General features: G+C 38.8%; 2 protein-coding genes across 3 annotated transcripts; one reads left to right on the top strand and one right to left on the bottom strand.

The window, feature by feature from the left end:
• Positions 1-48: 48 nt before the first annotated feature.
• DNAH7 (dynein axonemal heavy chain 7) lies at positions 49-19,562 on the top strand. 2 transcript variants are annotated; one of them, XR_004418402.1, is made up of 4 exons: positions 49-80; positions 14,404-14,549; positions 16,441-16,618; positions 17,613-17,982. XR_004418402.1 is itself a non-coding variant. In XM_033064072.1 (4 exons), exons 2-4 carry the CDS (start codon positions 14,518-14,520, stop codon positions 19,417-19,419), a joined length of 255 nt encoding a protein of 84 aa, XP_032919963.1. In that variant the 5' UTR covers positions 55-212; positions 14,404-14,517; the 3' UTR covers positions 19,420-19,562. The 2 variants fall into 2 exon arrangements, 1 of the variants encoding a protein (XP_032919963.1); XM_033064072.1 differs by lacking the exon at positions 17,613-17,982 and adding an exon at positions 19,375-19,562 and having other exon boundaries at positions 55-212.
• A 1,762-nt stretch (positions 19,563-21,324) lies between these two features.
• On the bottom strand, positions 21,325-23,884 carry LOC116998453 (baculoviral IAP repeat-containing protein 5.1-like). Its single transcript, XM_033064071.1, has 4 exons — positions 23,705-23,884; positions 22,977-23,086; positions 22,544-22,658; positions 21,325-21,498 (listed from the first exon to the last, which is right to left on the bottom strand). The coding sequence occupies exons 1-4, from the start codon at positions 23,840-23,842 to the stop codon at positions 21,325-21,327; spliced, it is 537 nt and encodes a 178-aa protein (XP_032919962.1). The 5' UTR covers positions 23,843-23,884.
• Positions 23,885-24,900: the final 1,016 nt, after the last annotated feature.

Below are 24,900 nucleotides of genomic sequence, written 5' to 3'. Positions count from 1 at the left end.
GCTGGTGTCCAGATGGCTTTGGATCTCCAAGGAAGGACACTCTGTCTCCCTGCTGCAGTTCAGTCAGCCTCACAGTAAAAGTATGTTCATGTGCTCATATGGAACCTCTTGTGTTCCAGTGTGTGCCACCCCCTCTTGTCCTGCCACTGCCCATCCGTGACAAGAGCCTGGCTCCATCTTCTTTGCTCCCCTCTTCAGATGATGATGTGTTGGTAAGAGTCTTCCTGAGCTTTCTTCTGGCTAAACAATCCCTGCTGCCTCATCCTTTCCTTGTAAGAGAGGTGCTACAGTCCCCAGATCCCTTTGTGGCCTTCAGCTGGACTGCCAGCTGTGTCTGTGTGTCTCACTCTGGGCACTGCTCCTGTGTGAGTAAAGGGAAGGGCCACCTCTGTCCCCTGCTCGTGCAGCCCATGCTGTCAGCCTGGTCTGGGGCACACTGCTGGCTCTGTCCAACTCCAGGACCCCAGGGCCTTCTCACCTTCTCTGTGAAGGGGTTTTTCCAGCTGGAGGGCTCCAGCATGGATCAGTGTGTGGGACTGTTTTTCCACAGCCCATTTCTCCAGCCTGCAGAGTTCCCTATGGATGGCAGCAGGACCCACAGGTGAATCAGCCACTCACACTTCTGTGTCACCTGCAGCCTTGCAGAGGGCTCTGCCCATCATTAACCAGGATTTTTGGGGAGTGTCAGAGGCCTCGCTGAGATCTGCTGCTCTCCCTCCAGCTCCTGGCAGTCATGCACTGCAGAGGGTTGCTCAAGCCCGACTTCCCCTTGCTGAATCCATGCTGACTACTACCACTGAATCGTGAACTTAGCAACTCACTTCCTGGAACTGTTCTCCATGTGTCTGGGGCTTATGTAGAAAATGTTGGTGTTCTTATTTTCAATAGTTCTAGTTAATAGTTCAATAGATCTAGTTAAATCTTACTGTACTTAATGAGGTGATACTTTTTTAATGTTAAATTCTAGTGCTCTTTCTGAATGACTGTGTAAGACAAATGCAATCTTTGGTATACATACTAACTTCTTAGGGCACTAATGGTACATTTGTTTCATTTTCAAGTAAATCTTAAGTACATTTCAGTCAAATAAATGGCTGAAATAAAAAAAAAAACCCAAACAAGTGTCCTTTAGAAAGGGAATTGCACTCAAAAGAGGGGGTTAACTCCTGGTGGTCTGAATAGTGTATATCTTTCAAAGGCATGTTTCATTGACAAAGCTTTTCCATTGTTTGAAATGCACAAATGGGCTTTCTTTTTAGTGAAAGAAACAGTGTGTTCATGTGGTTGTTTTGATGTTGAGGCATTAAGTTCAGAAATTATCTGAATATTTACATTTCTTGCAGTGAGAGCTCTTATCAGGAATGATGTCTATTTTTTTAACATGTCAAGAAAACAAACTATTTTGTTTAATGGTGGTTTGAGACAATTTGAAATTTCTGCCTTTTCAAACTAAGGAAGGAGACACCTTGGAGAAATTCATTACAATAGCTTTAAACTGAGAGTAGAGGTAGATTAGATAATGAGAAGAAATTTTTGGTAATGAGGGTCCTGAGGCAGTGGAACAGGTTGCTCAAAAAAGCTGTGGATGCCCCATCCCTGGAAGTGTTCAAGGCCAGGTTGGATGGGGCTCTCAGCACCTGATGTAGTGGAAGGTGTCCCTGCCCATGGCAGAGGGTTGGAACTGGATGGTCTGTAAGCTCCCTCCCAAACCAAACCGTTATGTGATAACTGACCCTCTTCTTACCAGGACAGCTGTGCTTGTACTACTGCCAAGTGAGAGAAGTTGAGTTTGAAAAAATATTTTGTACAACTGGAGCAGAACACGAGTGTGCAAGTACTGTGTTTGTTTCAGAAACTACTTGTCCTGGGCATTAAGAACCTGGCAGCTGACAGGCTTGAAAATGCTGCTTGGTCCACACAGCATTGCAGAAATGAGCAAGATACAGAATGAATCAGAGTGCAGAAAGTCTACCAAATTTAATGGTACTATTACAAGGCTGAGTTGCCAAGTCATCTACCAGTGAGTAATGTGCTATGAGAGTATGAGGAAACTTTTTAATAATTAAAAGCAGGTACAGGAATTATGAGGTAAAAGTTCTTATCTGGTGGCCCATGTAGTGAAGAAACAGCAAGGTAGGTATTATTCTTGTTGGTAAGAAGAAAGTTCTGATAATGATAATATTGCTGTATAAGGGTTTTCTTTATAGTGTTTCTCATATTAGCAATTTGTGTCTTTCTTCCTCTGAAGGGTACAAGCAGGTGTGCTATTTCCAGTTTCCTAATCAGACAGTAAACCCCAAAATGTCACATTCAAGCAAAAGAACTCCCATGCCCAGCAGTGTGTGCTGAATGTGTCACTGCTTGCTGGAGGTGTAGTTGTGATAGTTGGAATAGCAGGGAGCTCCCTTTGCATGGTTTCCAGCTGGACTGGTCCATATTAGAGCCAGCACAGAGCAGAGCTGGTTTGAATCTCCCTATACTAGCTTGAGTATGAGGGTACTTCTCATTTCAAAATCAAAACCAGGCTTTGGTGCTGGCTTGCATTTAGAAAATGCACTGGGAATTCCAGGTGCTGTTGAGCCTTCTACAGCTGGGCAAAGCAGAAATACCCTAGTGGTTCTTTGCCTGTGGTATTTTAATAAAGGGGCTTTTCTATTTAAAACTTGCTATCTAGACTTATAATGCTCTGTGTGCAGTTCACCAGATTGCTTACAGGCCTGAATTGGAGCTCATTTATAGGGATTATTAAGCAGGATAACTGTAAAATGTAATGCTACATTATATATATATACACATATATATATTGCTGTGAAAAATATACAGAAGCCTCATTTGAAATTCACAAACTTTTCAACATGGCAAAAGCTGTGTCAGTGCCCATAGAAATCCAGACCTGGCCACAGAAAGTGTTAAAAGTCACACAAACTGTGCCAGTAGTTGATTTAGATTGGTCAAAGCATTGGATTCAGTGGGGGAAACACCCATTGACTACCAATGAAACTGAATGAGATTTTTATCTATATTTTCCTGTGTTCTGTAATTTTCCAGCAGTGTGGGGACAGGGTGTTTAAATCGTAAATCACTGTGCACAAGATGTGCTGATGCATGATGAGGACCTGGAGAACCTTTGGTCACAGTTGTGGGTTAGCCACCTGAGCCCATTGTGTTCATTTTGCAAACACAGCTGAGTTCACCTAAAGAGGAGTACCCGCACTCGCTTACGATACACGTGGGTTATTTATGAAGGTGAGGAGGACAGCGAATGGCACATGCTGCTCAAAGCCGTGCTCCCCACCCCTGTTCGAAACCGGCGGGCGCACAGGGGCTGAGCTGTTCTGCGGGCGGTGCACTCAGGCAGACCCAGCCGCAGGTGCTCTGTGTTTGTTTGATCCCGTCCCCTCAGCTGTGAGGTGTTCTCGGCTCAGGCGAGCCCAGCGCGGTCTCAGCACCGCTGGGCGAGGCACCGGGATGAGGCTCCCGGCGGTTCCAGCGGCGGGATGAGGGGTGGGAGCCGGGAAGCAGCGGTGCCGAGCGGTGCCCTGTCCCGTGTCCCGCTGCCCAGCGCCGGGAGCGGCGGGGCCTGGGGCCGGCGGCTGAGGCGCTCCCACAGCGCCCGGGAGCACCGCGCTGTCTGACCTGAAAGGTGCGTTTTGGTTTGCGTTTCTGATTTTATATATTTTTTAAATTTATTTTTTTTTAAACCTAACTCCCTTGTATGAGTTAACGTTCTGCCATGGTTTTATCGGTGCCAGCGGGGCCTGGCGGGCTCGGAGGCCGCAGCGCCCGGTCCCGCTGAAGCGCACGGCGCTGGCACCGTGGAATCAAACCGCGCTGTCTGTGCTGCCAGCTCTGCAAAACCGTTTCACAAGCAACACAGCCCTCCTTAAAGCTGCCCAGATTCCTGTAATTGGTTTAGCAGTGCAAACTTTAACAGATGCTTTTGGTTTGGGCTGCTGTACTTTAGTGTTTCAGAGAGAGTGACTCTCTCCTACAGGCACCCCTTTAGAAACCACAGAAATTAATTTGAGTACCAAGTCTTCGGCTTGGTGCAAAGTACAAAACATTATGTCATTGTCTTGGCTTCAGCTGGTCTAGAGTTCATTTTCTTCTCGGTGGCTGGCACAGTGCAGTGTTTTTGACTCAGTATGACAATTACATTGATAACACACTGATGTTTTGGTTGTTGCTAGGTAGTGCTTACCCAAATCAAGGTCACTTGAGCTTTATATTTCAGTTTCATTATATAAGACACGGAGAACAAAGAGCATGTTCGAAGTTCAGTCATCTGATTGATTCCGGTGATTTTACCCATTCAGCTGTAAAGCTGCTGATCAAGCCGAGGTCACCACGGGCTGCTTGTGGGGCTGGAGCATGAGGGGTGTGAAGAGCTTGAGTCCCGGGGGATCTGTGTGTGTTGGGAGAAGATAATGTGCTGCAGGGATGTAGTTACAGCCTGCGAGAGATTGGTGCCAGATTCCTCTTGGTGCTTCGCTGCAGCAGCAGGAGGGGCAGCTCCCTCAGTGCGAAGGGAGGGGAATTCCAGCCAGGCACAGGGATGACATTCTCTCCAGTGAGTAATAAAGAAGGGGAGAAGTTTGCCTGAGGAGGCAGTGGCTTTGGAGAGCTTCAAATCTCTGCTGGACGAGGCTCTGTGCAGTCTCTTTAAAAAAAATTATGTGATTTTAAAAATTCAAAAATGCAAGACCTTCCAGTCAGTTTGCAAGAACAGTAAAGTGACAACAGGGAGGGTGAAAATAAACTATATGAATTGAAATAAAAATCTTTGCATGGGATGGATGGGATCATGGTTCAGTATGCCCAGCCAATGGTGCAGTTCTTCCATCTGACTGTCATCAAACTTTATTTTTCTACTGTTTTAATGACAGCCATTAAAACAAAGTGTTGAAATAAACTGAACTTAGACCTTTGAATCTCAAAAGTATTGAGCCAAGTCTACTGAAGCATATTCAATCGCACAATTGTTATAGTAGTAATAATAATACTATTAGTAAATGAAAAAAATGTTTTATGTAAAGTTAATAAAATTTATTATAATATTGTTAATTTAATTTTAATTTATTGTGGTTTTAGTGTCTAACTTTTGTGTATGTTTTATTTTGTCTGTATTATGTTAGTACAGTATTGTGTGTGCGCAACCTGTAAATAAATATACATATATTTGGGGGGTGTGCTCAAAAATTTCTTGCTTATAGGGATGTGTATCAAGAAAGTTTGGAGGTCACAGATGTAGAGGAGTGGGGTAACAAGCAGTGTGGCTGGTTAGTAATGCAGGTATTTAGAGAGTAATATAGGTACTTCAGTTAGTGATGTGGGCATTACCTGTACATTTTAAAGCTGTTTTTTAGAAAGCACTGTGTTTGTGTATGATGGCTTGTGCTTTATTTCTATGCCCATCTACCAGTGTAAGCAGCAGATAACAAGTAACTTCTGTGGTGTGGGCAACATGCCTGGAGAATGAAATTGTGTGTTTTGCAGGCTTCGGAGCAGGCAGTGTGAATAGTGAATGTCTCTTGGTTTGAGTTAAATTCAAGCAATTGAATTAGCTGTGGAAGACTTGATATCCATTCCCTGATATGCTAAACTAATCAAAGACCTGAAACCCGAGGTGTAGAGAGCTTGAATCTGCATTAACTTCTTCACAAGAAAACTTTGAAAAGTGCTTATTGGCAAATTGTATGAAGTAATTTTGCCTTTATAGCCTTTGTTGGATGATCATTTAGAATTTAGCAGATGTAGAGTTTGCAGTTTGGGAACTGTAAAATCCCATTTCCTCACTTCACAAGTATCACTTCAGTAATCAACCCCCTGCTGTTTCTTCGGTGTATTTATGTTTCAGTTCAGCGAAGCACTTACACTCACCCTTGAAATGTAACTTTAGTCACTTGCTGTTCAGTGCATGTGCCAGGTGTTAAATGTTTGCAATCCAGGTGGCTGCCTCAGTGGTCAGCTGAATTTGGATCTGAATGATTTGAACGTTTGCTACAGTGAAGTTTAATATCAGCCATAATTGCAACAATTTTTTCAAGCAAAAAGTAAAATGTTTATTCTCTGAGAATATGATACCTTTAACATGCATAGGTGTTATGCTATAATTTTGTGTTGGAGAATGAACAAATTGCATTTCCTTCTGGGTAGTGTGTAATATTTATACTGGCATGAAACCTCTTCTGAGGTTTAAACTGCAAGTTTGCTGAGCATGGTAATTTGTTCCCATATGATCCTGAGTTGATATGTCATCTCAGTGCTGTGCCTGTGGAATACAACAGAAAACAGACTGGATGGAGAAGTGAACCCAGATGAAGTGATGTGGAAAACTACTGCCATGGGCTGTATAAACTTGTCAAAGCCTTCTACATTTCTCCACATGCATTAGCACTAACAAGGCAAGTTAAAGGCAAAGTAGAAGAATTGAGATGCCACATTCCTCTAATCCAGGTGATTCACAATCCTGGTTTGCAAGAAAGACACTGGGAAAGATGTCCAAAGTTGTGGGTTTACCACTGTCTTCTTCTGAGGACTCCAATGTTTTGTCATGCATTAATTTGCATTTTGAACCATTCCTAGAAAAGTTTGAGCCTGACAGTCAAGCAGCCAGGAAGGCACATTGAATTGAGAAAGCTTTAAGGGAAAGGAATTCTGAATGGGATTAAATGGAGTTCTTGACTATAGAGCAGGAACCCATATTTTGCCATCTGTAGATGATATTCAGACCACATTGTCAAAATTCAGACCATGAGAGGATCTCCTTTCATTAAACATTATGAAAAGAGAAAAGGGTCATTTTCTCTAGTAGAACATCACCAACTATTGGAACCAAACAAGAAATTTCTTCTGCTTAATCTAAAGCATAGAGACTTCAGATGCTTTTGTTTATCCTCCTTAAGCAGTGAATTAATCTTGTTTTAAAGGGATAAAGCTTTTGTCCCTTGTCAGCCACACACTATTTAATCCCTTCAAGCTGATTTTTACTCTTAATTAATGATGTGGGAGTGCTAATGCATTGGAGATGTTCCTAAATATTTTTAACACACTCTGGTGCTTGAGACGGCAGATGTATTATATCAATACCTTTGTTGTACCAGCTAAAGTATATCTGAAGTAGAGATGGAAAAGTTGAAGACTAAGAGAATATTGTCTAAACTTTCTACTTTAAAGCTACTGAATTGTGTAGTTCTTCAACAATTAAAAATGTTAGCGCTTATGTAAAGGAGATGAAGAAACTGAAGACAAGACAAATTTCCAGAATGTGATGAAAGGTTTGTATTTTTTTCCCAAAGCAGAAAGTTAAATTCTAACATTAAAAATTGTGTTCAAAATGCTGTACTTCCATCTTTGAGCAGATTTTAATCTGCTTTTGTCTCTTTTCTCAAGGAAATCTTTACTTAAATCCCCCAAACATAGCCATATTGTGCAAACCCAGAAGCATTTCCTAGAAAGCTTGGCTATAAATATCTAGCTAATATGGATATCTCAGAACTCCCTCTGAGCTGCAGAAATGCTCTTTGAGATTTCATTACATGTTCAGTAAATATGGATACATATCCCTCCATGTGCATTCCAGTAAGTATTTATTCTCTAATTGCCACACTCCCATAGTATAGGAGCTCCTTCCTTATTAATGTAAAGTAGTTGGGTTTGCCTATTTAAAAAGAGTAAGCTTGCCATGGTAATTTCATAATTTCAGTTTTCAGAGTGTTTTGATGGCTGACAGTGATAATGCAAGGTATTACTTCAATAGCACAAGACTGCTGCTTCAGTTTTTGAGATTCAGGCAATTACACAGTGGTTGCTCTCTCAGTAACCTAACAAAGCATGGAGATTCTGCACTGCTGCCAAAGAGAATTCCAAATTCCTTGTCTTCATTTTGGTGTAAGCAAATTAACTGACCTTCTAACCTTCCCCTGGGAAACTGCATTTTTCTCTAGCTCTTGGTAGAAGCAAGGTCACCAGAGATGGGGTACCAAAAGCTAAAAGAAGAGAGAGGGATTTTGTTTAGAGGAAATGGTTTGTGTTGGGTGCAGTGCTCTGTTTAGAACCTGTGGCAGTGGATAAAGAAAGAAGTGAAATAAGTTTTCACATATTTAATTTAACAGGACTTGGTGCAGCCCATGTATGGGTGTGCTGTTGAGACAATTACTGCTGTGGTTCCAGTGATGTTGAATGATTTGTGTATTTGTACTGCAAATGAGTGTATTGTACAAATACACAGTATCTATTTTAACAGCATGCACTTTTGGTAATAATTCCATCTCTATTGCCCAGTGATATGAGAGTTTTAAAAAAATGTTTCCTATTTCTATATGGGAAAGAAGAATTTAGGTATTTGTTATAGGGTTATAAATAGCATTTTTAAAAAATATTTTTTGCAAATTGCTTATATCAGCGAATTTGGCCTAGAGAGAACTGTTATCACATCTGTGTGATACTGGTGAGATAGTAAGAAGTGTCACATGGCTGTGGTAAAGAATTTTTAAATAATGCAAAATAATTGAGAATACTTAGAACAAATAATAGACTAAAGGACCTTGAGTTTTTTGCTTTCAAAGGAAAGAGTGAATAACTGTTGAATTATATTAATATGTACCCATAGTGAGTGCAGTAATACTGAACTCCTTAATCTATCAACCAAATGTGTTCCACATCCACACTTGGAATTTGAAGTCAGGAATAAAATACAACTTAAGTATTGGGCTATTAACTACTTGAAATAATTTAATGAAAACCATGTATCTTTTTGTCGTCCTGTTTGCAGGACAAGGCCTGCTTAGTTTTGAGTCAGTAGTTTAGATTGCTTTCCTGTCTTTTTTTCTGTGATCTCAACCTATCCTAGCAGACACTAACAGTGGTCTGGGCTTGGGTGTTTGTCAGAAGCCAGATTCCATATTCTGATAAGGGAATTTGTCCACAAACACCGTGACATATTAAAACATGTCCTGCATTCCTTCATGTGTGTCTGTTTATTGCATTCACTTTGTTCAGGATCTCCTGCCACCAACCATACAAATGATCCAGTTGCAGAAAATAACATTTGCAAATGTTATTTGATCCAGTTGCAGAAAGTAGCATTTGATATTGCGGATCTCACATGAGGTGAGATCTGCTGAAATCTTACAACTTCCACCTGTTCCACCTGCAAATTGCCCGGAAGGTCTCAGCAGTCTGCTGAAAATGCTCTGCTGGAAGCACCAGTTAATGCATCTGAGCTAATGTGCCTCTACAGAGAATGCAAAGGAAAGCTGCTGTTCATGCAGGAGATTCTGGTGAAGGTTCAGGATATCTGCCTTTATGTGGAGCCAATTTTCAGTTCTGACATCGTGGCTCAGATGCCTGAAGCAAATTTGGTGCATAATTCACTACTTGACTTGATGAAATCAGTTTTTCGGGTACATACTGCTGTCTTAAGAGTATAGAGTGAATTTGTAGTATCTACCAAAAATTGCTTCTGATAAAACAGTAATCTATTTTCTATTTCATTACTTAGGTTCTTTAAAAAGTCATTGGTTCAGACAGAATCAGAGAGACATTGGTTGGGACAGGCCTCTGGAGTTCAGTTAATCTGATTCCTTCCAAAAAGCAGAAACTTTGGCACCCCTCCATCAGGTCAGGTACAGCTTTGTGTATCCAAATTTCAGAAATCTCCGTGGACACTGATTTCTTGCAGATTACTTCCAGAGGCTTCAGGGCTCCTAGGGAATAATTTTTTGCTGTCCAAGCTGAATCTCCCAAACAAAAATTTGTACCTGTTACTGGATACAGTTAAATTCTACCCTAATTTCTACTTCACCAAACTGAGCAAGTCCAGCTTTCCCAAACTTCTCTCATGCATGCTCTGCAGATGCTGATCCTCAGGGAATTAGCTCAGCTACCTTGTGACTCTGGTAATCCTGTTACATAATTCTAATAGTGATTCCAAAAACCTGCCTTCGTTCTGAAGATGTTTGCTAATATCAAGGGATTTCTGGTAGGATGATGCATCTTTAATGTATTTGTAATTTGGCTTACTAAACTATTCAAAATAGGCAAGATATTGAGAAGTTTGCTGGGTATTTCTGAATATTGTGTGCTGAATGATCCATTTTGATAAAATAATCTAATTCAGATATTCAGTGCTACTCAATTGCAAAGTAATTTTTTTTGGAATGTGCTACCTGCTGTCATTGACAGGGAAAAAAAATCATCTTCTGTGCAGGAGAGTGTAAATGCCAGAATATAAGTTCATGAGTGTCAGGTTGATTTTGGATAAATGAGCAGGCATCAGTTTCCAGAAGGTGGCACTGTCCTTCCACAAATGCAGTATCTGAGGTTCATGACTTAAAGGGATGCTCTTCTCCAGACTGTATGAAGAGAGATTCTTAAAGCATAAAGCTAACTTGAGTCTGTTCAGGCTGATTTTTTTCCCCCCATTTATATGACATTGTGTAATAAAGTTGCTTTATTGGCTTAGTTTATCATTGCAAATTTGAATAATCATACATTATTCCTTCATTATAAATATCTATTGTAAGTAAAGTATGTTGATGAGGTTTAAATTACTTAGTGGTTTGATTTTCACTTCTCATAAATTTTAAGAAAATCTTGGGTACAGAAGTTTTTTCATCTTTCAAGGGGAAAAAAGCAGAAGCAAAAAAAGGGAAGGAAAAAAGAGCAAATGTTAAAAAAAAAAAATCCCAGGCTGTAATCTGTGATATATTAAAAGTTATATTTAGAAATTAGATCTAGTTATCTAGATTATTGATTATCTTTTAGCAGAGTGCTCAGACTATTTTTGTTCACTTGATTTATGTGCTTTTTTTGATACTTTTCCCCTCTATAATTGACACTGGCAGTGTCACTGACAAAATAAGTTACACCGATGTTTTGAATGACTGGGAATGATGCCATTCCCTCTTTTATTTCATACCCTAGTTCTAAATAGGAAACTATGTTGAAGCATAAATTATTTCTTCCCTAGCTTTTTCTCATATGAAAGAGAAAAACAAGCAAGAAGAATCCCATTAATAGAACTGGCAACACTGCTTTGATTTGCTTTACCAGTTGCAATTTTTCCATTTGCTGTTGATAAATATACTGAGAAAGGGATCAAAACCCTCTTTTCTCTTGACAATGTATAGCTATACAATTGTGCATTTAAAACTGTTTTATAAACCCAATTATGAGCTGTGCTGGCATGCTGACATCTTGATGGTGTGTGTGTAGATGCAGTTTCTGCAGTTTGCTGTGGTTTGGTGTGATGTGGAGGCAGGAGGCACAAGGTGAATGTTTCCTGCACCAAGGAAGGCTGTGATTATTGCATCACGGGCACTTAGAGCAGCACACAGTTCTGCTTTTCTCACTAGATGGGAAGGATTTGTAACATGAGCAGGGGAATAACTCAAAGCTGAATGCATATTGCAAATGTGCATCAAACACTCAGAGCTTTTGGGCTGAAACAGAACTTGGAATTTGCTATTAAGTTCTCCAAACTGAAGCTGAGGAGTTGTGCGTCTAATCTGCTTTGGCTCCCTGTGAGGAGTTTGTTTCTGGGACACTTTTGACCCGTGGCTCTCACAGCAGTGCAGCCTCTCTCTCCTTAGGTGTCCTTGTCCCATGGGTGACCCCAGTTGCTGCTCCATGAGTTGGTTCTGCCTCCACCAGGGCCTCCCTGACAGGGGGAGTTCCCTTTTGTGCTGGGCTCTGACCAGGCTGCTCCTGCTGCAGATAGTTTGGGCACACCTCAGTCCTCTGATGCCCGTCGTTGTCAGCAGCTCTTGTGAGCCCTCAGTAGATGGATGAGGCTGAAATTTTCCCTGTAAATCTCAGTGGAGTTTCTCATTATGGATGTAGTTATATGTTGGATATGTGTTCCCTTCAGGGGCAGGCACTGGGCACAGCAGAGGGAGCTCGGGGTGGGCTGGCATTTCTGGTTACCTCTGTTTCCATCTCACCGCTGGTCATCCCAGCACCACTCAGGTTCTGGGGAATGCACCCTGCTTTAGGTGGGAGAGGAGATGCCTTGGCAGAAGCTGTGTTCCCAGGCTTTGGGAAGTGGAGCAGGGCTTTGGGACAAATCAGTCCCTGTTTCCTTGCCAGGACCTTGCCCTGATAGAACATTTTGTATTGCAGCGTGAGGGGTTTGATCAGTTCACAATGTCCTGGCATGGAACTGAGCTAGAATAAATTCAGTCATGGTTTAAGTTCAAGCCCATTCTGGAACTGAGTGGAAGCATTTGTTTGGTTTGATTTCTTCATTGTAAATCTGCATAATTTCCTACATTTCAATGTGTCTTTGCTCGCCGACCCCATACTTGATGAGCAAGATTAAAAACTGTAATGATTAGGCTATAAATGGGTCATAAGGCAAATTAAATGGCAGAACAAATGTTCAGACAACTGTATTTCTTCACAGGTCTTTTCAAAACCTTTTTGCATTGGTATTATGAGATAACTTTCATCTTATGCAATAGCTTTTCTACTAATTTACATTAATGTAATTTGAGAGATTAATTTGGAAAGCCCTAGAAAGAATTTGGAAAGCACTCCATATCTTAATGTATGTTTTGTCATCTGTACAGTGTACAAATACAAGAAACCCAGTGTTTATTCAACAGTGTGTCTTGACAGGTGTTATTCAGGTGCTTTTGTGAAAAGAAATAAAAATAAAATTTCTTCTTAAAACAAGTAGAACTTTGTTCGGAGAAAAAAATTCTTTAACCATGTATTTAGTTAGGAAATGTCTCAGGATCAGGGAATATCTTTTCTAGATCACATTAATGGTTAGTGTTATTACTGAAGTCAGTTTGCCTGTGTACAACTGCCATATTAATACTTGTATCTTGTGTATATATTATATATGGAAGGAAGGATTATTATTTGAATTCTGATACTTGATTACTGGTTAAAATATGTTACTTCATTGTTGTCATGAAAGGACACTTAAAAAAATCCATCAAAATGTTTGAATTGCTCATGTTGTTTAATTGCACATTGCCGTTGAATAGCCAGTGTAAGTTGATACTGCTCCAATAGATTGATGGGAGTTGTGCTCCTTGATCAATTGACCCTGTTTTGAAATTATTTTCAGAAATAATAGTTCATGTTTTGAATAATTTGATACAAGCTGTGTAACTACTTCTCTGGTGACCCCTGGCAATGAGCAAGGTCAGTAAATTGACAATGGTTTGAATAAAGCAGAATGTGATACAGAGATCCGTTTTGATTAAGCACTTCTTGCAGTACTGTGTGGTAATTAACTTGAAAAGACAGTAATTTTTTTTTCTGGACTAATTTATTTTCCAGAACAGACATGTTCTGGTAGTAGTAAGAACAGACAAGATGCCGGAAAAATTAAGGAAATGCAATGAATTTCTGGAAATAATTCTCAAGGGACGTAATGAATACTTACGGGAAAAGCATCTGGTTTTCCCCAGATTCTTTTTTAAAAATCTAATTAGGAACTTCTTGAGGTTTTTTTTCAAAGGCCAAAGACCTTACTTGGTATGGAAGTGTTTAATAGGGATCTTGTTAAGTAATACAGCCTTTGCTGTAAGGAGAGGAACTGGGTTTGGGTCCCCATACACATTCTTGACAGTGTGCAGTGAGGGCAGTGCAAAGTCAAGCAAAACAAGAACAAAAATGAAAACCAAAATGCTGGTTCAGTCCCAGACAAACATCTCTACAGTGCAAAGAACAGGACAAGAAATCTTGGGAGAAAAAAACTCTTAAAGGTGTTGGCTTTGGTTTTTTTTTCCTAATCGTGGAAAAGTGTTCTGTTAAGGTTGTACCTGGTTGCTCTACTCAATTTCCATAATGTTTGCTATTGCTGGGAAGGGATAAATAATATCTTTTAATGTGTGGAGGTAGATTAGCTGTTGAAGAGATAATTCTTATTTATCCTTATTAGTTTATATGTTACAGGCACTGTCAGTAAAGTTGAACTTTAAACAGATCTTCAGTAAATACAGTGGGAAGCATCTTGCAGGGGGTAGTACACAAGAATTACTGCTGAGGATAAACTTTTTAAAATCAAACTTTAAATGGTCTTTTAAGCAAATTGTTCAGATGTTTTTCTTAATATATATTCTTAGATAATATTGGAAAGAATAAAATGGAAGCAGTAAAAGGACATGGATATTTCCTGTGTTGCAGGAATTAAGTTATGTATGCTGTTTTGTTTGCAGATATGTGCTATTGGTGTTTTATATTTGGGTTTGTGAAAGAAAAAAAGCATCTCAAACCCCTGTTGAGCTACTGGTGAATGAAGGACATTGTACTGGTATCATAGTGAGAAGGAACTATTTAATACACAGAAATAAAAGTAATATAGTGAAAAATATTAAATACAAGAAAACATGATCATGCCTAGGATCAGATATTCAATTTCTTAACTTTTACAATTTTTTGCAGGCACCAGAGGATTTTCTGGGACAGGATAATGGAAAGAGTGAGGACATTGTCACCTTGGTGTGAGGAAAGCTGCCTAAGCAGAATTGAGTGATTCGAGGGCACTTGTTGAGCTTGATGTTCATGCTGAGGATGTTCTTGCATCTCTGGTAAGCAAAAAAGGCAAAGATGAGAGTGACTTTGAATGGTTAAGTCAGCTTAGGTGCTACTGGGAGGTGAGTGATACCTCTCAATCCTATTAAAGGTAATTTCTGTTCACAGTTTTTCAATTTCTGCTTGCTTGCTCACACAGGGAATGGTTACACTACAGTGAGAATTTCTGCTGATAAGAGAATACCTGGAACAATCATTTTATGGATTGCTAACTAGAATGGCCAGTAGTAAACAGTTTTTAATTAAAATTACTTGCTTCATCTCTGCTGAGTCTCAGTGCATTGGCTGTGTTTGCAGGGAATGTTACAGACTGAATTTGTTCACTCAAAGACTGTATTTTGGTTTTGTGATGCTGCAGGATAAATAATGCTATAGGGATGACAATTTCAGTTCAATATTTTGACTTAATAATGCACAAATAAAAGAATATTGACAATACTTACTGGAAAAATATGAATGCTTTTACTAGATAGTGGTAGGATACAACATTTTACATAAATCAGGACAAGATGTCCTGTGATACAAAAGACATTTTATGTGAAATATAAAAAAATTTTTAAAAAAAGTAGGGGTCATGCATGAACTACAATTATTAGTCATGATTGCTCCTGTTTACCTTTTTGAAGTCTATTTACTTCCTCAATAGCTAGACAAGACAGTTTTACCCTGCAATACTGTTAGTAGGATCTTATTTTAGCTAATGTTTAAGTTTAAAAACCAGTGGTTTTGTTTGATACTTTATTACCTCTTAATTGGTAATTTTTTTCTTTATTTTGTTGCATTGAAATGAGTGTCTCAGCAGCCATGCAGTTGTTTCTAACAGCATTGAGCCAAACCCAAAATGTGTTTTGTTTTTCTTTAAATGGGTCCTAACCATGGAGTTTTATGATATGTATGTATTTTTTAAAAAATAGTTAAATTTCCCTGAAGGGATCAGTTTATCAGTGGTTTCTGGTAGTCACATGAAGCCCACAGGATATTTTTTGGTAGGCATTGCCTTTGCTGCATTGAAGAAGTGTGCTTGTTTTGATGCTGTTTCTAATTTGGAACATCTGGAGCTGACAGTGAGCAGTAGATCTGCTCTGGGCCCTATGGTCATTGTGGCCATGAAAGCTGAGTCACAGCAGGCTTCCTATTTGGCATGCCTTTATTTGAGAAGGTATTTGTTACTGCGTGCTTGGGGGACTTCTCAGTTTGGGAACAGCTACTAATATTGTAATACCTACTGTTAGAAAATGATTTTAAAAGGTGGACTTTATAGGAGAGCCTTACACCAGTACGAGAGAGGATTCATTAATTGAGGCTAATACTTGTCAAATTCTGCTTCAGCTGGTCCTAGGGACATTTTAGCTCATTTTCATGCTTCTTTTTGGAATGATGAAGAGCATGTTTTCAGTACATGTTACATCAATATTCTCCTCAGAAAAATATCCATATAAAAGAAAGAAATCCTCAAAACTGGAAAACATATCCTTGGTTGTGGAAAGCTGTTAATATTTTATTTTGTGTTTATAGTTGGGTGGATGTGTGTGTTTAGTGTTACTTAATACATATTATTGCTTGTGCATTTCTACTGGCACAAATCCATAATGCATTCTAAATTGTGATCAAATGGGACACTGTTTGGAAGTATAAACCTTCTTTGCTTCCAGTCATATGTGTTATTCCAGTAAAAAAATGCAGAAACTGTATAAATTAGAATCAGCACAGAAAAAAAAGTGATTAATTAAAAACCAATTGTCTTCAGTTAAGAAGTTATAAAACAGAATATTGCATGAGCTACAGAGTTGCTGAGGTTTCCCTTCATGTTCTTTTTTAAAAAAAAAAAACCTAGAGTGAAGGGTGTATCTTTCAGATGTTTAATTTATTTTTTGTCTTTATTTACAGTCACACAAACATTGCACCCAAAAAGCTAAAGTTGAATCGAGCTCAAGGAAAGTTAAAAATTTCTATGGATGGTCTAAGAAAGAAAGAAACAAACCTGAGGGAGGTTCAAGATAAATTTGCTCTACTCCAGCAGACACAGGAATCCAAGAAACAAGAGAAAGCTGACTTGGAAAATCAGGTATGTGATGCAAAAGATGAGCTACTGTTCTGCTCATAGCCAGAGAAGTTATTAAAAATTTGTTGCTTTATCACATGGTATTTCTACTTACTCTGAAATCAGGTCCATTTTTAAATGAAAATGCTAAAAATTAAGAGACAAGAAAATCAGTGTCTGTCATTTGAAGACAGAATTTGGATACTATCCCTATTTCCCTTTTTCCTTCAATGCACTAACTTTGGCTCTAGAAATACTGCAGGTATAGGGCATTGATTGTACTTCTGGAAGCAAACTACTTGTTGAAATGAGAGAATGTATGCTGGTATTCTGATGGTATTATGTAAGTTTTTTCAAGTAATTACTGTATTAATAATTCAATCACTCAGGCTAAACAGTTGACAAATGTTAATGAATTCAACACTTGTGCAGTTCATCCTCCATTTCACTTTTACACAGCTTTGATCAAAATTCTTTTTGAACTAATGGAAAGATGATTAGCATTTTAAAACTAAATAATGATAGCTTTTAATTTTGAAAGGTGAGATAGAATCTACCTCAAATTGATGCTACATATTATGCCTGTAGTTATGAGTTTATGGCTGGATATTAGGACCACAGGAACCATATAAAATGCAATTTAAGCTTTTTGTAACAACAATTTTTTTAAAAAGCAGAACTAGTGAGCAATCCAAGGATAATTTGCAAACATAACCAGTGACTGCTTTTGCATTCCTGTCAATGAAGAAGGATTTTATAGATGATGAAAGCTGTGTGTGCTGGGCTGGTATTAGAAAATTATCCTTTAATTATTCAAATAGCAAGTCTGAAGTGGGATATGGTGAAAATGATATGTGACTCAAACTTTGAAGTAGGGAAAGAAATACTGCAGGTTATAGCTGAGTTTTACCCAAATGCTAAATTGCTGTTTTTAAATGAGCAAAATTATTATGAACCAATGACATAAATATGGTCTAGACTGTGCTTAACATGCAGGTTTCCTGTATTCAGTTTACAGTCTGCATTTGCTGGTATCAGCTTATGTTGAAAATGTAGCCTGGCTCCATCTCCCTTGGGCCTTCAGAAGTGACTGAGCCAGGTAGAAATTCGGGAGCTCAGCAATTCTTCCAGTACATTTTTGAGCCACTGCTGAACACTGTTCTGTGCTGTGAGATTCTCTTTCTATCACTGCTGATGCTTCTGCCTCAGCTGACATTTTCAGGCTTCCAATCCCTATTGCTTCTCCAGACCTATGGTGTTACCAAATTTTCCCTTATCTGTGTTAATCAAATTACTCAAAATCCTTGTGATTTTACAAAGTTCACACAATATCATGCTGTGTTGGTGGGCTACAAATGTATTTCCTCCATCTCTCAATGCATTTTACCTGTGAAAACTTATTATTTTGAATTAAATATGGAACTAAATGTGATTAAACTTTCTAGTGAGCAAGAACTCTTATTCTAACTACATTCTTTCAAAGAGGAAAATTGTTTATTGTAAGCAAGGAACGTTAGGATTCATCTGTACCTCTTAAATTCATCAAGGATTGTACTGAGTATGTGCCTGATATGATTTTGTACTAATGTGCTTTTGCTGTAATGGCAAAAGGGAATAAATTGCCTGAAGAAGCACTTTGAGGTAAGCATTTCAAGAGCTTATATTTCAATTTTGTAAGTTTGTATTTTTCCCTTCGGTAATGCAAGAAGGTGGCCTCTGATGAGGGCTCTTTAGGGAACTATCAAACAAACAAATGAATAAAGAATGTAGAAAAAGCCAATAGTTTGCATATAATCAAACCCAGTGACCCTCAGTTTATTACAACACTGGAAAAATACATTCAGGAAGGTAGATGACTAATGAAAGTGTGAATTACAGAAGGACCTGGAGGGGGCACAATTAGCTAAAAAATGAAAGTAGTGACTATCCAATGTTCTCATAGTTAAGAAAAACAGATTTGTTTTTTCCCCCCTTGTTTTGAATCAAGTACTATTGAAGCCCTCACTCCAAGTTATACTTAAAACTGTACTTCTTAGCACGATATAATACTCAGTTTAATTTATATATTTAATTGCTTTATGAGAATTGCCATTTGTTTTTTTTCATATTAGAATAATAATATTTCTACACATTATCTTGCTGGAAAATCAGTTAAGGTGAGAATTTTGAAAATGAATGTGCAACTCTGTTTTAATTTTAAAATGATTGACTAAAACCTGGGAAGAATTCCTGGCATTTGTTTATTCCTCCTCCCCTGCCAACATTTTTTTTACACTGCTGGGTGACTGGTATCACAAGTGTTGACATTTCTCACGTCTAATACTTCACCTTGAAATTCTGACATTCTTTCATCCAGTCAGGAATTTAATTAATTACTTTTTTCACCTTTCCCAGTCTGGAACTCCTGATGGTAGTTGGTCACCTTCTTCTATAAAAATATTTACAAGACTTGATACAGTATTCATCTCACATGCAAAAGCTACATTGAGATTTTTTATCTGTAGTGTAGGTAGGGAGAGGGAAAGGTCTAGCAGTCTAAGCTTAGCAGAACTGTTAAAGATACTGCTAGTAATAATTTTAGACAGAGCTTAATATTTTGGGATAATATTTGAATGCACCTTTGAGGTAACCTTTACCAAGACAGTCTATACTCTATAAATCTCTTTGACTTTAAATCTTACTATTGTACATTTCAAAAAAGCCCCTGTATCCCTGTGTGCCTAAATTAGAGTAAGCAATAAATAAAGTTACCTCACACTGATTCCAAACCTTTCTGTCAGCAGAAGTATGAAGATGCAGAACCTGAATCTCAGTTGCCAGGGTGAAGTACACCAGTCATCCCCAGGGACTGTTTGGCATAAGCTCCTAATGAAGATCTTACCCACTAAAGGTAAGCAGCCCCACAGAAGATTCTCTATAGCTAAAATAAGTGAAAGGTGCTGACTTTCAGCAGTAAGGACTCAAGAGGTGTGGGACAGCTGTGTGTGCATTTACACAGCCAAAGTGGAGTAAAGAGAAAGTCCTTCATGTAAGCTGTGTTCCATAAAATTGCATCTGTAGACTCACTGGCATCTGTTAACTGCTAAAGACTCTCAAACAGTAACAGCAAAGCTGAGAGCATTACTGACCCTTGCATTGCAGATCAAAAGGAATGTCCTGATGCAGAGAGTTGCTACACCTTTTACTTGTCAGGTGAAAGCATTTTTTATCACCCATGTGGCTCTAATGCTCCCCCTTAAGTGTCAGTACTCACAAACACTCTGTTGTCAGGCTAATACAAAGTTAACACCCCACACACCAAGTGCCTCCCCCACTCTAGAAGCTGCAGTAAAAGCGGCTGGGTTGGGTATAAGCCATTTACAAACCAAGCTCTCTGGTGCTTTCCTTGACTTTAATTTTCTCATTCTTGTTTTTCTGCCATTACTTTCTGCATGCAGCTGCAGCCTATCTCATAGTTACCTAGTAATACTGCAGTGGGGTTGTCACTGATGCCATGTTATTGGTGTAGCATTAAAGACTGGAACTAGAATAGAGTTCTAAGAGGGAGCTAAAATGCATGCTCACTTCCCCTCCTGCACAATTTCTTCACTTTCTGGAGAAGAACTTGAACTTAAAAATTACTCTAAATCTTTCAAAGATAGTAATGCTGTGCTGTACAAGAAGCTTCTTAGAATAACATATATTTAAAGGGGTTTTTTGAAGAATTTTAAGCATGTCAACCTAATTTCTGTTAACCTAAGAAAAAATACTGCATGGATTGATGTGTCAAATTAAGGGGATAATTTACTCTCAAGACAGGGAATTCTTAAACGCTTTGAAGAATGCTGAAATACATATTTTTAGGATCCCCAGAATGAGGATTTTCTTGCAGAGTGGAAAGACAAGGCAAGGAAGCTCCAAAAATTGCTGTTCACTCTACCTGAGACCTGACAAAGGTAAAAGTTTTGTACAGTGCTTACTGAGAAAGGTCTGTCTGCATCTTAAAAAAAATCAAAAATATTTGCAAGCATGTATTTTTATTCTACAATGCTATCTTGTAAAGGAAAATATGAATTAAGACTTTAAAAGAGCTCCAATGAGTTTGAAATTGTAACAAAAAACTTTTAAAAATAGAATAGTAAGGCTTTAGTTTTTGTTTCAGTGGCACACCAAAAATCACCAGAGCTCTTCCTTAAGACTGTCTTACACACCTTGTGTCTACCCTTGTTCAGTACACCTGCTCTTTTTGCTGGATGTCATTATCTGTGTCCATTTTGTCCCTTCTAGAAGGACAACTTAGTGCTAAGTAGAAGTGTAGATAATGCAGGTGCTTAAAGCAGTTGCAGACACAGAGATCCATTTCATTTTCTGAAAAGTGCTTTGAAGCAGAACTGTTCTGATTTGGGCCTTGCCTAGGTATAAGGTTTTAACACAGATCACAGAGAGCACTCATAGTTGTGAATCTTTATTCAAAAAAAAAAAAGCTTGCTAAAAACAAGAGCAAAAGTATTTGCTTAGACACTTTTCAGACACTGGCAGGGTAGTGGGACTATTCTTAGTTGTCCACCCAGCCATCCCAAGAAAGCACACAGTGAAAGACAGGCCATACCTGTACTCACTCCTCTGATCCAGGGAGGCTGAGAGCAATTCCCTACATACACGTCCTCACACACCTGCTCAGGTCTAGATTCACACTCAGATAAAGAGAGGAATATCTGCACCAAATCAAGAGACACTTTTAAAGTCAAACTTCACAGCTCACTTGTCCTGGGCTCCTTTTGCCCATCAGTTGAACCTCCTGGCTCATCCCCGAGAGGCAGCGGGGCCGGGAGCTGCGGTCTGGAGCCAAAGTAATCCACGAGCCTCTGCCTTGTTGCCTCAACTTCTTCTTGGAAAGAGCTGATGGTGCGCCTGCCAACTTTGCACTTGAATTAAACAAGAGATGAAGCCTTTCAGCTGTGTAGTTCAGCCAAATTCCAGCCCCCTCCTCAGGCTGCATTCAGGTATCAGCACTTCAGGAGAGCAGTGGTACCCTGGTCAGCCTAGTGCCCGGCCCTCCCTGCTATCGGTGACAATATCCTTGGGATATACAGTATCCAGTATGGTGTACTTAGAAATAAAGTCATTATAGCCAAGACCCCTTTTGGACTTTAAAACATTGCCCTAAATCATTCACAGTTCAAGTTAGGTAGCATCACTTCTCGCTCTTAATCCACCTTCATCACTGTGCCACGGTTTTTTGTACTTTAATCTGCTTCACAGTAACCTTACATGCTTAATCTTGACAGTCACCAATCTTAGCCAAGGCAAAGATCTTATTTGTGCAAACCCACCAACCCACAACTATGCAGAATCTTTTACTGTGCCTCATCAGGGAACTTGGTTCATTTGATTCTTACTGTCCGTAGGATCAGGGCTTATATATCAGCTGACCTACATCAACTGAGCAGCTCAGTTGTGTACTGTTTTATAAGTCAACACTATGGCATGAAACCCCAGAACTGGGGAGGAGTAAAATATTTGGAATGGGCTTTAAAATTTAATTAGTAATAAATTTAATTAATTAATAAAAAGATTTATATGTAAAACTGGACATGTGAAGCAATGACCTGGTCAAAGTTTGTCTTTTCATATAGGTTGTTCATCCCTCCTGAGAATGATAGAGCTGCTCAGTGTTGAGTTTTCTGCATTGATTATCTCACCTTACATGTATTTTTTTTCCTGCTGTAATGAGATGTTGGAAAAACACTTCTAAAGGATGCAGGTGTGTATTCAAAAGCCAGACAATAAACTATACTGAGAAGTTATTAGGTGCAGATTTCTTAGCCAATAATGCACATAAATTATTACTTCAGAATAAGTTATGTTCTAGCATTAGACAGTCATTCCTGGCTGATGTGTGGGAATCTTAGGAAGAGAAGTTTTTGTTTATATTCTAGCTTGGAATTTCATTCCACAGTTAACACTTACAATGAAGGTCCTCAGCCGGGTCATCTCCAGCATGTAGTACTCCTCCATTGTCAGCTCATCAAAGTGCTTGGGAAGGGATAAAAATTCACAGGTGTGACGTTTGGTGTGTTCCTCCCTGCAAGATGAACCCAGAATTAGAACAGATACTAAAGCCATGAAAGTTTAATTTCAAGAGATGAAGAGATCTGTACAGGCAGGTCTCTGCAGGACTTGTGCTGTCTATCAGCAGAAACAGTATGATACAGGAAAGATGAAATAGATTTTAGTGGATCTCAGATGAAAGCTAGTTGGACAATTTCACAGTTGCTGGGTGTGATAAACTTCCAGTTTTGTGAACTATCATCATGGAGACTGACAGGGACATTAACTCATTGTAAAATTACTTAAGAAAGTTAGAGAGATACTTTTACAGCATTGTTACAGCTGTGCTTACCATGGGTCATCATTTGGTTCCCAGCCCACCAGCTCTAACAAGCAAAAGAAACATTTTGCCACATCTGGTTCAGTTGCACTTGGACAGTGGATGAAGCCAGCCTTTGCCATCTGCAGGGGACAGTTTAGAAGTTTAGAGCCTAACCCCACACACTACTCATGTTTCCTGCCACTTTAGAATCATGTCTAGTCAGGACATCAAATATGAAGTTTGTTTCATTAACCAAACACCTTCTCAGGTAACTCTTGCAGTATGACTCATCTGAGATTAAGGCTGGCATTGTCATGAGTATGCCAAAGTAAAAGCCAGATGGATTTTTTTATGTAAATAATTTCCATTTCTGAATTTGAAGTAGTGATCATTCCACCACTTTATCCTTCCTGCTGGATCTATATTTGTTTAATGTAGGCTGCTTTATCATTAGTAGAATTTACAATTAGAAAGACTATATAATATAAGAAATTAATTTTTAAATGACAGAAACAAAAAAAGGGAACAAGAACAGTAATTATCAAAATCTGGAGGCAGACTAGTGGACTAAACATAGAAAAAAACCAGCCAATCCTACTACAGTATTTCTGAGGGAACAGAGGAAAACAGAGTATTTAACTTTTCATCTTCAGGTTTAGTGGCCTTCTCTTGAATCTGAATATACTTAACAGTGACTTCACATTCAGGCATAGTATATATAAATTAAGGCAGAGGCAAAATAACCATTTTAGACTTACATTCTCTGGAGTGCACTTGCAGTTCTCCTGGAAGGGCCACTTGGTGAAGGTTTTCAAGCGGGTCTCATACTCATACATCTCCTTAAAGTCAGTCAAGAGCTTGGAAGCTGAGCTAATCTCTTGCAGGAGTGTCTCCATGTGTGAAACCTGCAGTCAGTGAAAGGCAGAACCTCCCTTCTCTCTCCTGCTCTCACATTTAAGGCCTTTGCTGATTGCTGACACATTGCACCTGCAGAGCAGGGGCAGGCCTAAAGGAGCCTTAGTCCCTATTACAGGTGAGTTTATGGGCAGGACAGCCAAGGGAAGTAAAGCTACTGGAATTTCTTCTCCTTATGTGTCCTTGGTTACACTATGTATTTTTTAACTGAAAGTGCCTATAGTAATTGCAGGTTTTACAATTGAAATATGAAAACCTGCAAGTTAAAATCTCCAGGTACAAATAAAGATACTTTGCATATAAAGTTTTAAAAAGTACTGTCCTGATTGCTACCAAAGGGGTTGAATTAACATTGTTATTTGAAGCCTTCAGTGTTTCTTGAATTTCATGTTCTGAGATTAATTCTTAGGAATGTCTTTCCAAATGCCATTGCATTTCTTTAAAGAGGAGGTGGTTATTTTATAATATTATAATTATTCTGTTCTATTTTAAAATACTATAGAGCATGCCCAGATGCGGATGATACTATTTTAAAGGTGTATGTCTCTAAGGGTTTACAGTATCAAAGCATTAAGCTGTCATTTTATAAACTGTCTCTTATTTTGGTATAGAGTCCAGTTAAATTCAGTAGAAGTTTAAACATCAATGTCTTCAAGACTGCTGCATGCAGCAGCTTTCTAAGAAAAGATCTTAACACCTCTGAAAGACGTTGCATTGTAAGACTTGAAAATTTAAATTTTCTCCAAAATACAGATGGAGTAAGTGCAGAAAATAATCCAGCACATTATTCTGTCCAGATGTGGTGACAGAAATGAGATTAAAGAACATTTGTATAGGATTTCCAATGTCAGCTCTTAGGGCATTGTTTTTGCCTAGATTTACAAATGCTACATCATTGATTCCTCTGGGACTGTACTGGTGTCTATTTTTATATGCAGGAATACTGTCCTTGGAATTTATACTCTGATATTTAGAGTAACATGTGTTACATGAAAATAGGACACTTTCATTCCTTTGGTTTTCTTTTTTTTTTTCTTTT

The sequence above is a fragment of the Catharus ustulatus genome, chromosome 7, assembly GCF_009819885.2.
Source record: "Catharus ustulatus isolate bCatUst1 chromosome 7, bCatUst1.pri.v2, whole genome shotgun sequence".
NCBI lineage: Eukaryota > Metazoa > Chordata > Aves > Passeriformes > Turdidae > Catharus > Catharus ustulatus.
Note: the sequence above shows the minus strand (reverse complement) of the source record. Positions and strands in the feature narration are given on the sequence as shown.

Coding starts and splice junctions, on each gene's coding strand:
- DNAH7 (XM_033064072.1), top strand. CDS start 14,518: ATGTTCATGCTGAGGATGTTCTTGCATCTCTG. Junction 14,550..16,440: donor AGGATGTTCTTGCATCTCTG/GTAAGCAAAAAA, acceptor CTTTATTTACAG/TCACACAAACATTGCACCCA. Junction 16,619..19,374: donor AAGCTGACTTGGAAAATCAG/GTATGTGATGCA, acceptor CCTTTCTGTCAG/CAGAAGTATGAAGATGCAGA.
- LOC116998453 (XM_033064071.1), bottom strand. CDS start 23,842: ATGGAGACACTCCTGCAAGAGATTAGCTCAGCTTCCAAGCTCTTGACT. Junction 23,087..23,704: donor GCAAGTGCACTCCAGAGAAT/GTAAGTCTAAAA, acceptor TGTCCCCTGCAG/ATGGCAAAGGCTGGCTTCAT. Junction 21,499..22,543: donor CCCGGCTGAGGACCTTCATT/GTAAGTGTTAAC, acceptor GTTTAATTCAAG/TGCAAAGTTGGCAGGCGCAC.